This window comes from Hemiscyllium ocellatum, chromosome 13 (genome assembly GCF_020745735.1).
Source record: "Hemiscyllium ocellatum isolate sHemOce1 chromosome 13, sHemOce1.pat.X.cur, whole genome shotgun sequence".
Taxonomy (NCBI): Eukaryota; Metazoa; Chordata; class Chondrichthyes; order Orectolobiformes; family Hemiscylliidae; genus Hemiscyllium; species Hemiscyllium ocellatum.
Genome location: NC_083413.1, coordinates 85,942,699 through 85,958,050, shown reverse-complemented (window position 1 = coordinate 85,958,050; position 15,352 = coordinate 85,942,699). Strand labels below are relative to the sequence as shown.

The 15,352-nt window shown below is 43.2% G+C and overlaps 1 protein-coding gene across 3 annotated transcripts in view; it reads right to left on the bottom strand.

Annotated features, from left to right (window-relative positions):
* The window catches only part of cep63 (centrosomal protein 63), a 120,596-nt gene that overhangs the window by 24,879 nt on the left and 80,365 nt on the right, over positions 1–15,352 (bottom strand). For all 3 annotated transcript variants that reach the window (XM_060834347.1, XM_060834349.1, XM_060834348.1), the window contains 2 exons: positions 14,212–14,355; positions 10,094–10,208 (listed from right to left, as the gene is read on the bottom strand). In XM_060834347.1, the coding sequence (XP_060690330.1) occupies positions 10,094–10,208; positions 14,212–14,355 (259 nt within the window). The remainder of the gene's footprint in view (positions 1–10,093; positions 10,209–14,211; positions 14,356–15,352) is intronic.

Sequence of the window (15,352 nt, the reverse complement as noted above, 5' to 3'; positions counted from 1 at the left end):
AGCTTATTTAAGATTGAGGAGGCAAGGATCAGACAGCACTCTAGAGGGTTACAAGGTAGCCAGGAAGCAACTGAAAAATGGATTGAGGAGAGCTGGAAAGAGGCATGAAAAAGCTTTAGTGGGTAGGATGAAGGAAAAACCTAAGGCATTCTACACTTATATGGGGTACAACAAGATTGCCAGGAGTCGGGATAGGGCTGATCAGGGATAGTGGAGAGAATTTGTGCCTGGAGTTGGAGGAGGTAGTGGAGGTCCCTAATGAATACTTTGCTTCAGTATTCACTACTGAGAGGCACCTAGACATAGTGTAAAACAGGCTGATATGCTCAAACAGATTGGTGTTAAGAAGGAAGATGTGCTGAAAATTTTGAAAAGCACAAGGATAGATAAATCCCCTGGGCCAGACAGGATATACAGGAAACAAGGCAAGATTACTGCACCTTTGGCAATGATTTTTGTGTCCTCATTGTCCGCTGGAGTAGCACCAGATGATTGGAGGGTGGCAAATGTTATTCTCTTGTTCAAGAAAGGGAATAGGAATAACACTGGGAATAACAGACCAGTCAGTCTTACTACAGTGGTGTAAAAAATGAGGTCTGCAGATGCTGGAGATCACAGCTGCAAATGTGTTGCTGGTCAAAGCACAGCAGGCCAGGCAGCATCTCAGGAATAGAGAATTCGACGTTTCGAGCATAAGCCCTTCATCAGGAATGAGAGAGAGAGAGCCAAGCAGGCTAAGATAAAAGGTAGGGAGGAGGGACTAGGGGGAGGGGCGATGGAGGTGGGATAGGTGGAAGGAGGTCAAGGTGAGGGTGATAGGCCGGAGTGGGGTGGGGGCGGAGAGGTCAGGAAGAGGATTGCAGGTTAGGAGGGCGGTGCTGAGTTGAGGGAACCGACTGAGACAAGGTGGGGGGAGGGGAAATTAGGAAGCTGGAGAAATCTGAATTTATACCTTGTGGTTGGAGGGTTCCCAGGCGGAAGATGAGGCGCTCCTCCTCCAGCCGTCGTGTAGTTGTGTTCTGCCGGTGGAGGAGTCCAAGGACCTGCATGTCCTCGGTGGAGTGGGAGGGGGAGTTAAAGTGTTGAGCCACGGGGTGATTGGGTTGGTTGGTTCGGGCGGCCCAGAGGTGTTCTCTGAAGCGTTCCGCAAGTAAGCGGCCTGTCTCACCAATATAGAGGAGGCCACATCGGGTGCAGCGGATGCAATAGATGATGTGTGTGGCATCTATTGCATCCGCTGCACCCGATGTGGCCTCCTCTATATTGGTGAGACAGGCCGCTTACTTGCGGAACGCTTCAGAGAACACCTCTGGGCCGCCCGAACCAACCAACCCAATCACCCCGTGGCTCAACACTTTAACTCCCCCTCCCACTCCACCGAGGACATGCAGGTCCTTGGACTCCTCCACCGGCAGAACACAACTACACGACGGCTGGAGGAGGAGCACCTCATCTTCCGCCTGGGAACCCTCCAACCACAAGGTATAAATTCAGATTTCTCCAGCTTCCTAATTTCCCCTCCCCCCACCTTGTCTCAGTCGGTTCCCTCAACTCAGCACCGCCCTCCTAACCTGCAATCCTCTTCCTGACCTCTCCGCCCCCACCCCACTCCGGCCTATCACCCTCACCTTGACCTCCTTCCACCTATCCCACCTCCATCGCCCCTCCCCCTAGTCCCTCCTTCCTACCTTTTATCTTAGCCTGCTTGGCTCTCTCTCTCTCATTCCTGATGAAGGGCTTATGCTCGAAACGTCGAATTCTCTATTCCTGAGATCCTTACTACAGTGGTGGGCAAATTATTGGAGAGGATTCTGACACAGGATTTTTGATTACTTGGAAAAGCATGGTTTAACTAGAGATAATCAGCATGGCTTTTAATTCTTTGAGGATGTGACAAAACACATTGACGAAGGTAGAGCAATGGATGTTGTGTCTGGATATAAGCAAGACATTTGATACAGTTCTCGATGGTAGGCTCATTCAGAAAGTGAGGAGGCGCGGGATATAGGGAAATGTGGCTGTTTGGATACAGAATTGGGTGGCCCATAGAAGACAAAGGGCGATATTAATGGAAATTATTCACCAGTGGTGTTCCTCAGACATCTGCTCTGGGACCTCTGCTCTTTGAGATTTTTAAAAAACGACTTGGATGAGGAAATGGAAGAGTGGATTAGTAAGTTTGCTGATGACAGAAAGGTTGGTGGAGTTGTGAATAGTGTTGAGGGCTGTTGTAGGTTGCAATGGGACATTGACAGGATGTAGAAATGGGCTGAGAAGTGGCAGATGGAGTTCAACCTAGAAAAGTGTGAAATGATTCACTTTGGAAGGTCGAATTTGAATGCAGGTTACAGAATTAAAGGCAGGATTCTTGGCAGTGTAGCTAAACAGAGGGATCTCGGGGTCCATAGATCCCTTAAAGTTTCCACCCAAAGTTGATAGGGCTATGTTATGGACCAGCCAGATCCCCTCAAAATATTTCAAGCAAGTGGCCCAGACACTAGGTGTTTTAAGCAGATATTTCAGTGAGGATGCAGCTGGTCAAATCACTTAGTTTTAATCAAAACAGAATTTATTTACAAGACTACCGAATGAAGCACAAACAAAAGAGCAAAATATAGAATAACTTAACCTAACCGAAAGTCCAAAAGATCATCTGAACTTAATGCTCCAAATACTCACAACATTGCCCATAAACACCCCTTTGCACCAAAGGTAAAATCAAACACAGGAGAGAAGTCAGACAGAGATTACCAGCATGGACCCGATTCTTTGGGTCCAGCTGCTATAGAAGACTACTGTGCTCAAACCAAACCAAACCAAACCAGAGAAAAATTGGAGCTTGGAGAACTGGCCACTCCCCTTTCATTGCATAGGTTCTTTTTTAAAACTTGAAAGCCTTTTGCCTGACTGGTCCTGGTCGAACTGGTCCTAAAACCCTTCAACTTAAGAGACTGCTTTTTTTTGGAGTCTGTGTCTTTTACAACCTCTCAAATAAAAACCAAGGACAACAGAACATTGTTAAAGGAGCAGCATCATCACAGTTGTGAAGGAGGTGTGTGGTGTGTTGGCTTTCATTAGCAGGGGAATTGAGTTAAAGAGCCGCAAAGTTATGCTGCAGCTCTATAAAACTCTAGTTAGACCACACTTGGAATATTGTGTCCAGTTCTGGTCACCTCATTATAGGAAGTATGTAGAAGCTTTAGAGAGGGTGCAGAGATTATCAGGATGCTGTCTGGACTGGAGGGCATGTCTTATGAAGAAAGGTTGAGGGAGCTAGGGCTTTTCTCATGGAACGAAGAAGGATAACAGGTGACTTAATAGAGGTGGACAGAATGATGAGAGGCATAGACAGAGTGGATAGCCAGAGACGTCTTCCCAGGGCAGAAATGGCTATCACGAGGAGTCTTAATTGCAAGGTGACTGGAGGAAGGTTTAGGGGAGATGTCAGAGGTAGGTTCTTTACATAGAGAGTGGTAGTAGAGTTAGATACATTAGGGACATTTAATCAACTTGGATAGGCACATGGACGATAGTAAAATGAAGGGTATGTAGATTAGTTTGATCTTCGATTAGGATAAAAGGTCAGCACAACATCGAAGGCCAAAGGGCCTGTGCTGTGCTGTACGTGACTGTTCGATGTTCTATACCAAAGTCTGTTAAATGTAGAATTAGAAGAGATCCATTTAGCCCATCAAGGTCCAATTGGTTCTATGCATGCCAAAGCAAACTGTTGCAGTATTCAGAAGCAAAAGGAATAAAATTAATGGATGGTGTTTCAGAGAAGGGCAACTGTGAATTAGGATCTCAAGTCATTACAAATTCACATGAATTAACGAACTAATAACTTGACCCCAAAATGCATTGTGACTTGCATTAAGCTGTACAAGGATTAAGTGATTTTTTTTTATTCACTCTGTGGTAGTAGTAAGAACTTGGCATATTGCTGCAAGATGGGATACCTGACCAAGGTAACAGATGACCTGGCTCTCAGTTGTAGTGGAAAATTACAGCTGGAAATAAACAGAGGTTGTGTAGCTCTAGTTTGATATAATATAGTGAGGGTATCTTGAGCTCATTAGTTTGTCTGTCCTTGAGCAACATAAAAAAAAACAAGGAGTAGCTGCACTGTGCTTTTCTTTATCTTGCATTATTGTATTCAACATTACTTGCGTGCGGTACGTAAGCAAAATTGTTTGTATCATTGTATAAATATAGGCTGACTGTTCAGCACGGGAGAATGCTGTGAGACAGTGAAGGCTTGGCAGCCTCTCTCTGAATTCACGAAAAATTAAGCTTCTTGAAACAAGACTTGAAGTCTCAGACTAAGTAATTTTCTTGACAGAATCTGGCATAGTTGGCAGGATCCCAATTAATATGGGATCCGAAAAAGGTAAAGGAGGAAATAGTGTGCAGGACATTCCGAGCTGGAAGGGGGACCGGGCCTTGTACTCCCCCCATGCTGGGGAAATGTAGTCTGGTCGGTGACTCCAGCTAAGCCAAGACTACTGAAAGATGGAGGTAAAATCATGAAGAACACTAAACTTACTAGGGCAGTGAGAGAGACTAAGAAGTGATAGTTATGCACCTGAAATAGGCTCGAGATTTTGAGACCTTGTGGATGGAAGAGAAACACTAGTGAGCACTTATTGTTGATTATGTGGGTAACAGTTTTTTTTCTCTTTTCCTTTCTTGGTGGGTGACATCTCTTTTAGATTGTGGAAATGTAAAATCGAGCCAGCAATCAGTACCTCTCCAGGAACGTGGCTATGAGACACCCAGAAGATGGTCCAAAGACAGAAAAGTGAACAAAACAAAGATGGTGTAAGGTGATAAGATCATGGCAATAGGTAGGAGACCCCATCGTTCAATGGCAGATACGGTGCTCCGTGAAACACAAGATTCAGATAAGTCATTCCTTTTTGTAGCGATCTTTATGGATGGTCCCAGGGCCGATGGCCCGATGGAGGCTGTTTTGGCTCAAGTAAAATTAAGGAGTGGCAAGAAATTAGAACATAGGACATAACAGCCCAGTACAGTCCCTTCAGCCCTCGATTTTGTGCCGCCCTTTGAAACCAATCTGAAGGTCATCTAATCTACACTATTCCTTTCTCGTCCATATGTCTATCCAATGCCCATTTAAATGCCCTTAAAGGTCAACAAGTCTACAACTGTTGCAGGCAGAATGTTCCATGCCCCTACGACATCGAGTAAAGAAACTACCTCTGACATCTGTCCTATATTTATCACCCCTCAATTTAAAGCTATGTCCCCTCGTGCTAGTCATCACCATCCAAGGAAAAAGGTTTTCACTGTCCATCCATGGTAACCCTCTGATTATCTTGTATGTCTCAGCTGCGTCACCTCTCAATCTTCTTTACTCTAACAAAAACAGCCTCAAGTCGTTACCTTTCCCCAGTCCTTGGGCATAGTAGAATGAACTAAATGATGCTAAAAAATACCCTTGCAAAGATTTTCCAGGAAACTGGACTAAAGTTGCCTGAAGCCTTGCTTATCACCCTGTACACCATCCAAAACCAGGTTAATAGAACCACTAGTCTAACCCCATTCAAAACTCTTACGGGAAGACCCATGATGACCAGCACCTGACACTCTCTGTTTACATCAGAAATAGCTCTGATGTGGGTCGATGAGAAAACCCTACAATATGCCCAAGCCCTGAGCGAAGCAGCTCGGACCAATCACTCAAAGGTAATACAGGTCATGCCAAAACCCCATGGGTCAAACACACACCCTTTTAGACTTGGCAATTAAGTGCATGTTAAGTCTCTTAAGCAAAGGCTCTCTCTCCTAGGTCAAAGGGACTATACCAACATTACTGACAACCTGAACTACAGTTAAATTGAAAGGAGATAAGGAGTGGGCACATGTGACCAACTGTAAAATACATAACCCTACCAACTCGGCAACAATGAAAGTGAATGAGGAGAACCCTGTGGATGCAATTCCTGGACCGTCTCACTTGTAAACATTTGAAACTATAGACGCATGGCCTTGTGCTGGGCATGCCAAAAGTACCCATCATTTATGTAATGATGACATAATAAAATGTGTATTGTGTTCTAATGCTGTTTTTAGTCAGAATATGCAGGGAATGGTTCAGGGTCTGAGGAGAGTTAAACATCTATTGCAGTGAAGGGGTTAAAAAGAGTATCAGAGACTTTGCAATGTTAGTTCTTGTAAGTTAAGCCTCCGCTGTCTGGCAGATTTTCCAGGATTCCCTTGTAGCGCTTCTCAGGGACGTGACAGGAGATCATGACCCGCAGGGGAGGATATGGAAACTAAAAGGATTTTCTAGCAAAGTGGGATGTGGTGGCAGGTCGCAGGCATGTATCAGACAGAAATGTGATTTGAATTGACCCCATATCAAGATCACCGACAATTCTTATAATGACACATTGAGTTTGTCAATAGAGGGGTCAGGGAGGCAGAGTGGAATTTTCTATGTGTAGTACCTGGGCAGAAACCCCTTGCACTGCTGCCTGAAGTCTCACTTCAGCTTTTAGAGAAGCTTCAGGTGCCTTAGAGTATGGCTCAGAAAAGCGGCTTCCTCTCAGTTACGGGAATAAAGCAACTAAGACAATTGAGGCACCACAATACTTTTTTGTATTTGGCCTATCAAAGTGTCTGTATGGCAGGAAAAGAAATTGTTGGGGATGTGTCCACATGCCGGCCCATTCACGGTGGGGGTTGGGGGGGGTGGGGGTGGGGGGAAAGAGTTATCCCCTTGTGGTCAGTATTCTTTAACTGGTCTGAAGTTGCCTAACATGCCGAAATACTTCAGGCGACATGATAACTCTGAGGACATACAGAAGTGGAAGTCAGCAGGGTATAATCTAGCCCGATTCAGAGATGAGTACCAACCCATCCATAACAGATCCCATATGCCCCCTTCCCTTGTAGTTGTTAAGAACACTGTTAATGATATAATTTGCTTCACACGAAATGGGAATATCTCTACAGACACTTATATGGCATCTAGTCAATGTCCTTTTATTATCCCCTGGATTGAACCTATCCAAAATTTGAGAAGCCAAGGTCACTTTTCATTTAATTGGTCTTGTGTACTTAATAAGATATCAGGCTTCTTGTAGAAAGACCCAGGTCCCAAATTGTGGAGGGACAGAGATTCCAAACTAACCTTACACGATGGTACCTATTTTATTTGCAATTTTAAAGCCTATCCTTGGTTTCCCTCAGATTGGAAAGGGTCATGTTACATGGGATATGCAGTAATTCGCATCAGAGTTTCGAATGGGTTACCTTCATCCCTGAGGTTCCTCACCTGGGTAGGGATGTCTTCTCCTTCTTTTTGAATCTGCATTCCGAAGAATTGAGCAAACTAAAAACAGTATTGGAAACTGTTGCCAATGATACTGCTGAGGCCCTGATTGAGATCAATGCTGAGCTGGTCACTGTTAAAACAGTGGCTCTTCAGAACCATTTGGCCTTGGATTTTCTATTATCCAAAAAGAGGGCGGCATTTGTGATATGGCATTGGGCAGGAATGCTGTATTTATATACCAGATAATTCGAAAATTGTCTTTGATTTGGTGACTCACATTCGTGTGAAAGCTGAGATTAAGCTCCCCTTTTTGAATCAAAGTGGTGTTCAGACCTCACCTGGCTGGCTAAGTAGGGATCTTCATTAGTCATTGGGCTTGTCACCTTTACTATCATACTCTTGATAAGTTGTATCATATAGAGACCTAAAGGCTGTTGTTGTACACAGTTTTTTCCCCATTTTCTACTCCAAAACTGGTGATAATCTATCGGACCGTACATGATGGCCCTTACAATAAACAAGCACATATGAATATGCACCCTTTTCGAGAAGGATCCTAAACTTAGGTGTTGATCTGGAAGATCACCAAGGAGGGAATTGTGGAAGTAGTAAGAACTGCTACACGATGGGATACTTGACCAAGGTATCAGGTGACCTGGCTCTCGGCTGTGGTGGAAAAATATTGCTGGAGATAAATATTTAGGTTGTGTAATTATAGTTTGATGAAATACAGGGAGTGTATCTTGAGCTTGTTAGTTTGTCTGTCGTTGAGCAACATCAAAAAAAAGGGAGTAGCTGCACTGTGCTTATCTTTATCTTGAATTATTTTAGTCAACATTGCTTACATACCGCACTGAAGTAAGGTTGTTTGTATCATTGTACAAATATAGGCTGACTGTTCAGCATGGGAGAGTGCTATGAGACAGTGAAGACTGTGGCAGCCTCTCCATGAATTCACAAAAAATTAAGCTTCTTGAAACAACTTGAAGCCTCAGACTAAGTAACTTCCTCAACACACTCGTGGGATATCGCTAGCTGGCCAGCGTTTATTTCCCCTCCCTAGATGCTTTTGAAAAGATAGTGGTGAGCTGCCTTCTTGAGTCACTGCAGTCTACATGCTGTAAGTAGATCCAAAGTGCCCCTACGGAGGGAATTACAGGAGTCTGAACTAGTGACAGTGAAAGAATATATTTCCAAGTCAGTGGTTTGCAGTAGAACTTGCAGGTGGTGGTGTTTCCACGTATCTACTGCCCTTAGTTATGGGTTTGGAAGGCGCTGTCCAAAAGATCTTTGATGAATTTCTGCAGTGCATCTTGTTGGTGATACACACTGCTGCTCCTGTGCATCTGTGGTGGAAGGAATGGATGCTTATGGATGTGGAACCAATCAAGCAGGCAGCTTTGTCTTGGATGGTGTCAAGCTTCTTGAGTATTGTTGGAGCTGCATCAATCCAGACAAGTCGGGAGTACACCTTCACACTCCTAACTTTTGCCTTGTAGATGGTGGATAGGCTTTGGGGAGTCAGGAGGGGAGATACTTGTTGTGTCATTCTCTCACCTCTGACCTGCCCTTGTAGCCATTGGTGAACCCAGTTGAGGTTTTGGTCAACGGTAACCCCAAGGCAGTTGATAGTGGGGGAATTCAGTGATGGTAACACGATTGAATTTTGAAGATGGTCACTGTCTGGCATGTGCGTGGCCACGAATACGACATGCCTTCTGTCAGCCCACACTTGGGTATTGTCCAGATCTTGTTGCGTCTGAACATGGACCGCTTCAGTATGAGAATCTGCGAACGGTGCTGAACATTGTACAAACACCAGCAAACCATATGAAGAAGGTAACATCATTGACGGAGCAGGTTGGGAGTAGGACATTATCTTGAGGAACTCCTGCAGAGATGACCTGGAACTGAAATGACTGACCTCCAACAATCACAACCATCTTCCTATGCGCCAGGTAATGACTTGAACAAACTGAGAGTTTGTTCCCTGATACCCACTGATTCCAGTTTTGCTAAGGTTCCTTGGCGCCACTTCTGGTTGAATGCAGTATTAGTGTCAAATGCTGTCAGTCTCACCTCACCTCTGGAATTCAGCTTTTTTGTCCACCTTGAAATCAAGGCTGCAATGATGTCTGGAGCCGAGTGGCCTGGTGGAACCTAAATTGAGTGTCATTGGACATCACAGTGTGCATGCCATCAACAGAAGGGAGGTTTCTGAGAGTTGAGGGCAGACGTAACAGTGAAATGTTAACAATGAAAGGACCAAGGTGCTTTTGGATGGCACAGTGGCTCAGTGGTTAGTACTGCTGCCTCACAGCACCAGAGGTCTGGGCTCAATTCAAGCCTCAGGTGACTGTCTGTGTTGAGTTTGCATATTTTCCCTGTGTCTACCTGGGTTTCCTCAGGGTGCTCTGGTTTCCTCCCACAATTCAAAGATGTGCAGGTTGGGTGAAGTGACAATGCCAGATTGCCTATAGTGTTCAGGGATGTGTGGGTCAGGGATAAATATAGGATAATAGGGTAGGGGAATGGTTCTGGGTGGGTTACTCTTCGGAGGATTGCTGTGGACTCGTTGAGTTGAAGAGCCTGTTTCCACACTGTAGGGATTCTATGATCTATGATGAATGCCAGTTTCTGCAATGGTTATTAGCAAGGTAATAAATAGAAACTGGGGACTGATAGCACAAAGGCAAGTGATTCACTTTAACCAACAAAATTTTTAAAATGAGCAATTAATGTTACTCCAGAAAAAGGAACAGACCGCAGTGTCTAATATTCATTGCATACCTTTCTAATGTCCATTTTGCAGCTACTGTGCTCCTTTTCCATTTGTCTCAGCTCCTCATCTTTTTTGCAAATTTCTCCAGACAGAAATGTACAGCGGTCATTCGATGAATCTAAACTAATAAAAGTGTCCTCTTTTAAAATAGGTATAATGAAGCTAGATGTATTATGACTAATCCAACTACCTTTCCTCTAAAATTTACAGTACTCTATTCAGCCAGACCAACAAAAAGACAAGTTGCTGCAGAAACTCAGCAGGTCTGGCAGAGAAAGCAGAGTTAAAGTTTTAGGTCCAGTGACCCTTCTTTCAGAACTGGTAATAGTTTGGAAATGGTGGTGTATACTCTAAAGACTGCGGTTGGGTGGAGGGTTCTGTGTGTGTGCGCGCCCGCACGCATTAGTAAGAGAGTGGGACACAGGTACAGTTAGCGGGGGGGGGGAGGAGGAAGAGGGAGAGGGTTGGAGACAGATATAGAGAGTGTGAGAGAGAGACAGAGAGAGAGACAGAGAGAGAAAGCTGATAATGGTGACCTTAAGTCAGTGAAAATGGGTTGGCTGTGCTGAAAGCAGCCAATGTAATGTCTGGGGGTGGGTAAAAGACATGGAAGGTGGTGTTCAAGATTGAAAGTTATTGAACATTGGTTCCTGAAATCTGCAGGTTCCCCATCACGTAAATGAGATTCTGTTCTTTCAGCTTGCACCAAAACTTGCTGAAACATCGCAGCAAGCCTGATACAGAGATATTGGCCATGAATCACACTGGTGTGTTGAAGTGACAGGCAACTGATGGGTCATTTTTACGGACAGAACAAATCAATTATCAAATTTGAATTTCGGATCCACTGTGAAGATGACATCACACTGTGAGCAGCAAATACAGCAGACCAGATTGAGTGAAGTGCAGGTGTATCTGGGGCTTTGGATAATGAGGAGAAAACAGGTAAATGGGCAGGTGTTGCACCTTCTACAATTGCATGGGAAGGGGCCATGGGGTGTGGTGAGGTGCTGGGAGTGGAGGATAAGTGGACTAGCATATCCCAAAGGGAATGGTCCCCGCAAAAAGCTGACGAAGGTGGTATCTGTTGTGATGAGGGGGCTTTCACAGGGGGTCTCAGAAACATCCACCTTTTTCTCAACTGCGGATTCCCCATCAGCGTGGTTAACAGGGCCTTTAGCCATGGCCAACCCATTTCCTGCACCTGTGTACTCATCTCTTTCCTTCCACAATAAGGTCCCTATGGTTCTCCTTTACCACTCCACCAGCACTTAAAGGGTCATAGATCGCCACCATCAGACACATAATCCCTTCACTCCCTTGTCAGTGTTTTGCAGGGTCCAGTCTCTCCAAGATACCTTGGTTCACTCCTTCTTCACTCCCAACATCTCCTGCAATTTCAGGAAATGTAACTCTTTCCCATTTACTCCTCTCTCCTCAGTTTGCATGAGCCCAGATATACCTTCCAGGGGAAGCAGTGATTTGTGTGACACAGTAGTTGCAAATTAGTATTGTCCAAAGAACTTGGAAAAAGGGAGAATTGGGCAGCCAAAGTCAATGCTGATACCAAAAGTATTGGGAGGAGTAGCTAAGAGTTTGCTGACTGCTGGAAGTTAGGAGCTAAACTCACTGCCAGGTTAATGTGCTAACTGATGCAAGATAAAAGCAGATTAAAGCCATTTCAAGCCATCTGAACAGGCTGGGACCAGAGTTCAAGTCGTCTGATAAACAGGTCAGTCACAAGGACTAACAGATAGAGATTGGCTTACAAAGTTATATGCTTTGAGGTACTGGGTCGAAAACAAATAAAAACAAAAGTTACAGCCAGAAATAATACTTTAGGAACTACAGGTTAATAAAAGGTGTAACACAGTGAAGCCGGGGTGGGGGGAACATGTACATAAAACAATTCAGCTGAAGGATACATTTGGTCCAATCAAGAGCCCTTGTACAAATACATTGAGCAACAAATGAGTGAGCTGCATGTGCAAATTCAACTCAGAAGGAATGAATGAAATTGTAATCATACTGAGACAGGCAATATCACAGTCAGGAAAGAGTACAAAATGTACAGGTTAGAGTCAGAGGTCGACAACATGGAGACAGGGCCTTTGGCCCAAACTGGTCCACGCTGACCAAAACATCCACCTACGCTAACCCCATTGCCCTGTATTTGGCCTGTATCCTTCTAAACCTTTCCTACACATTTTTCTGTCCAAATGCCATTAATATGGCCTCAACCACTTCCGCCAGCCGCTCATTCCAAATGTATACCACCCTCTGTTTAAAAAAAAGCTGCCCTCAGGCTTCCTTTTATTCATTCCCCTCTAAAGTTAAATCCCTCTAGTCTGCAATTCTTCAACCCTGGGAAAAAAGACTGACTGCATTTATCCTATCCATGATCCTCATGATCTTATGCACTTCTATAAAATCACCCCTCATTTTCCTATGTTCTAAAGAAAAAAGTCCTAACATATCTAACCTTTCTCTATAACTCAGATGGTTGAGTCCTGGCAACACCCTTATAAATTTATTCTGCACTCTTTCCAGTTTAATACCAACCATCCTATAAGCAAAGTGAGCAAAACTGAACATGATACTCCAAGTGTGGTCTCACCAACAGCCTGTACAACTGCAATATAACTTCCCAACTTCTACACTCAATGCCCTGACCGATGAAGGCCAATGTCCAAAAGCTTTCTTCACTGCCCTGTCTACCCGTGACTCTACTTTCAGAGATATGTGCACCTGAACTCCTGAAAAACAGGAAAACGCTGGACAAAGGGGGTGAGGGTAGCAGTAGCTATGGTGATTACAGATGAAATCATTTTGATTGTAGAAGGATATTCTATGAAGTGAGCAGATACAGACTTTATAGGTAGAATTTAGAAATAAAAAAGAAATCAACACTGTAGCAGTGTTAGCATAGGTCTCCCATTAGCAGCTATGAAGTGGTATATTCTATAAATGCATAAAGAAACAACTTGCAAAAGACAAGATAGTTTTAATGTGGGATTTTAATTTCCGTATAGATGGGAAGAATGAGACACAACTAGAAAGGTAGTACATTTGGAATCTTCCCAGACCAGTTTTCTGAACAAGAGGGCAAGTCAGTTTTGTAAAGAGCAATGAGAAGTATTTAGTTCCAAATTGAACTGTGGGTAATCTTCTAACAGTGATTATGACATGATTGAGTTTAATATGCTGTTTGAAAGAAAGAAATGTGAAAATTGGTTTTAGATGGAGGTAATGCTGATTTCAATACAAGTGCCAGTAACAGCCTAGAGTAAACAGAGCAATTCTGTTCATGGAAAGATCATCAGTGGAATACATTTTTAAAAATTGGACTATAGAGCAGTTCATACAGCTAAAGGGCAACAGTTCCATTTGCTAGAAAAGACATACATAGAAACTGATGGATGAGAGGCAATATAAAATGAAAAGGAAAAGCAAACATTGCAAAAAATGCATAAAAGAAAGCACAGGTCCTGACAAAGAAAAAATATATAATGCAGACAATGCAAACAGAGCGACAAGTAGGGATTATGGAAAGAAACACACCAGGATATCAATACCCAAAAGAATTATGAATAGTTTAGGAATATACAGTGTGGTCTGGAGCCATGCTAAAACCAGCAATATCAATAACAAAAAGGGAGAACTGTGCCACTATTTAAGCAGAGCACACGTCAAACATCCCAAGCAAACAAAGGGAATGCGAGGCATATCAAATTCACTAATTCAAAAGCAGAATTCTGTAGATGCTGTGAATCTAAAAACCAGACTATAAAATACTGAGAATGCTCAGTAGGTATGGCAGCATCTGTGGAGGGAAACAGAGTTAATGTCCCATTATTTGTTCTGACAAGTAGTGAATATCAAAACACAATATATTTGAAAAACAAGAATTTTCAAAGCTCTTGGAAAAGAGAAGGGGAATGGGAAGAATTCAGTAGATCGTTCAGCGTTGACATTGACAAGATTGGCACAATGGCTCTCTTTTACGATGTATGATTCACTGATTCACCCATATGCAGATGCTGCAAGAACCTGAACAGAAGTAAAAAGTTACAGTTATTAACTTGTGTCATGGCCTCAGTCTCTTTACAAATCTCTTGGCGCTTACTTGTGCTGAAGAAGCAGGAATTCTTCTTTGAGATCCACATCCTCTTGCAGGCTTTGTTGGATTTGCATAGGTACCTGCTGGAGTTCAGCCTGTCTGTGGGAAATATCACTACATGGCTGCTCCTGCAAGCTATCTTCTAATGATCTGCTCGGATTTAGAGTCAAAAACGGGTGTCAAAAAATATTCCATGCATTTATAAAGAGTTATCAAAATGTCTCACTTCATAACATGATTATTTCAATTCATTTCATTCCATCAGCTGGTGAAAAAGCATTATTTGTGGAGGGAGCAAAGCAGCAATTGATTAAAATAAAGCTAACCATTCTTTCAAATTATAAAATATTGGACTATATTTTTGTTCAAGAGTGTGTTGCTGGCAAGCTCCACATTTATTGTCAATGTCAAATTGTCCTTGGCAAGGTGAGCCTCCTTCTCGAACAGCTACCATTCATGGGTATACATATATCCACAATGCCATTAAGGAGGGAGTTTGAAGGTTTTGACCCAGCAACACTGAAGGAACAATGATATAGGTCCAAGTCAGCATAGTGATTGGCTTGAAGGAAACCTACTTGTGGCAGAGCTGGCATGTATATTGATGTCGCTGACCTTCATGGTGGCAGAGGGAGAGGGTTGGAAGATGCTGTCCAAGGAGAAATGCTAAGTTAGTGCTGTATTTTTGATAATACACACTGCTGGTAATGTGTGCCAGTGGTGAAAACAGCAAATGGTAAAAGCAGTGGCTGAGGTGCCAAACAAATGAGGACTGATTTTTCCTGAATGTTACTGGAACTGAACCCATTCAGGTAACTGAATAGTATTCCATCGCACTCTTGATTTGTGCCTTTATAGATGGTGAGTAGGCATTGAGGAGATAGGACAAGTGTTTTCTTTTGCAGAATTCCCAGCCTCTGAACTGCTTTTGTTGACATAATATTTAAATAATTTGTCCAGTTTAATTTCTATTCAAAGGTATGGAGAGGCAATGACCTAGTGGCATTATTAAATTAAACTATTAATCTAGAGACCCCGATAATAATCTGTAGAACCAGGTTTGAATCCTGCCATGGCAGATGTTTGGATTTAATTTTTTTTTAAAAAAAAACAGCAATTAAGAGTTTAATGATAATAATGAAACTGG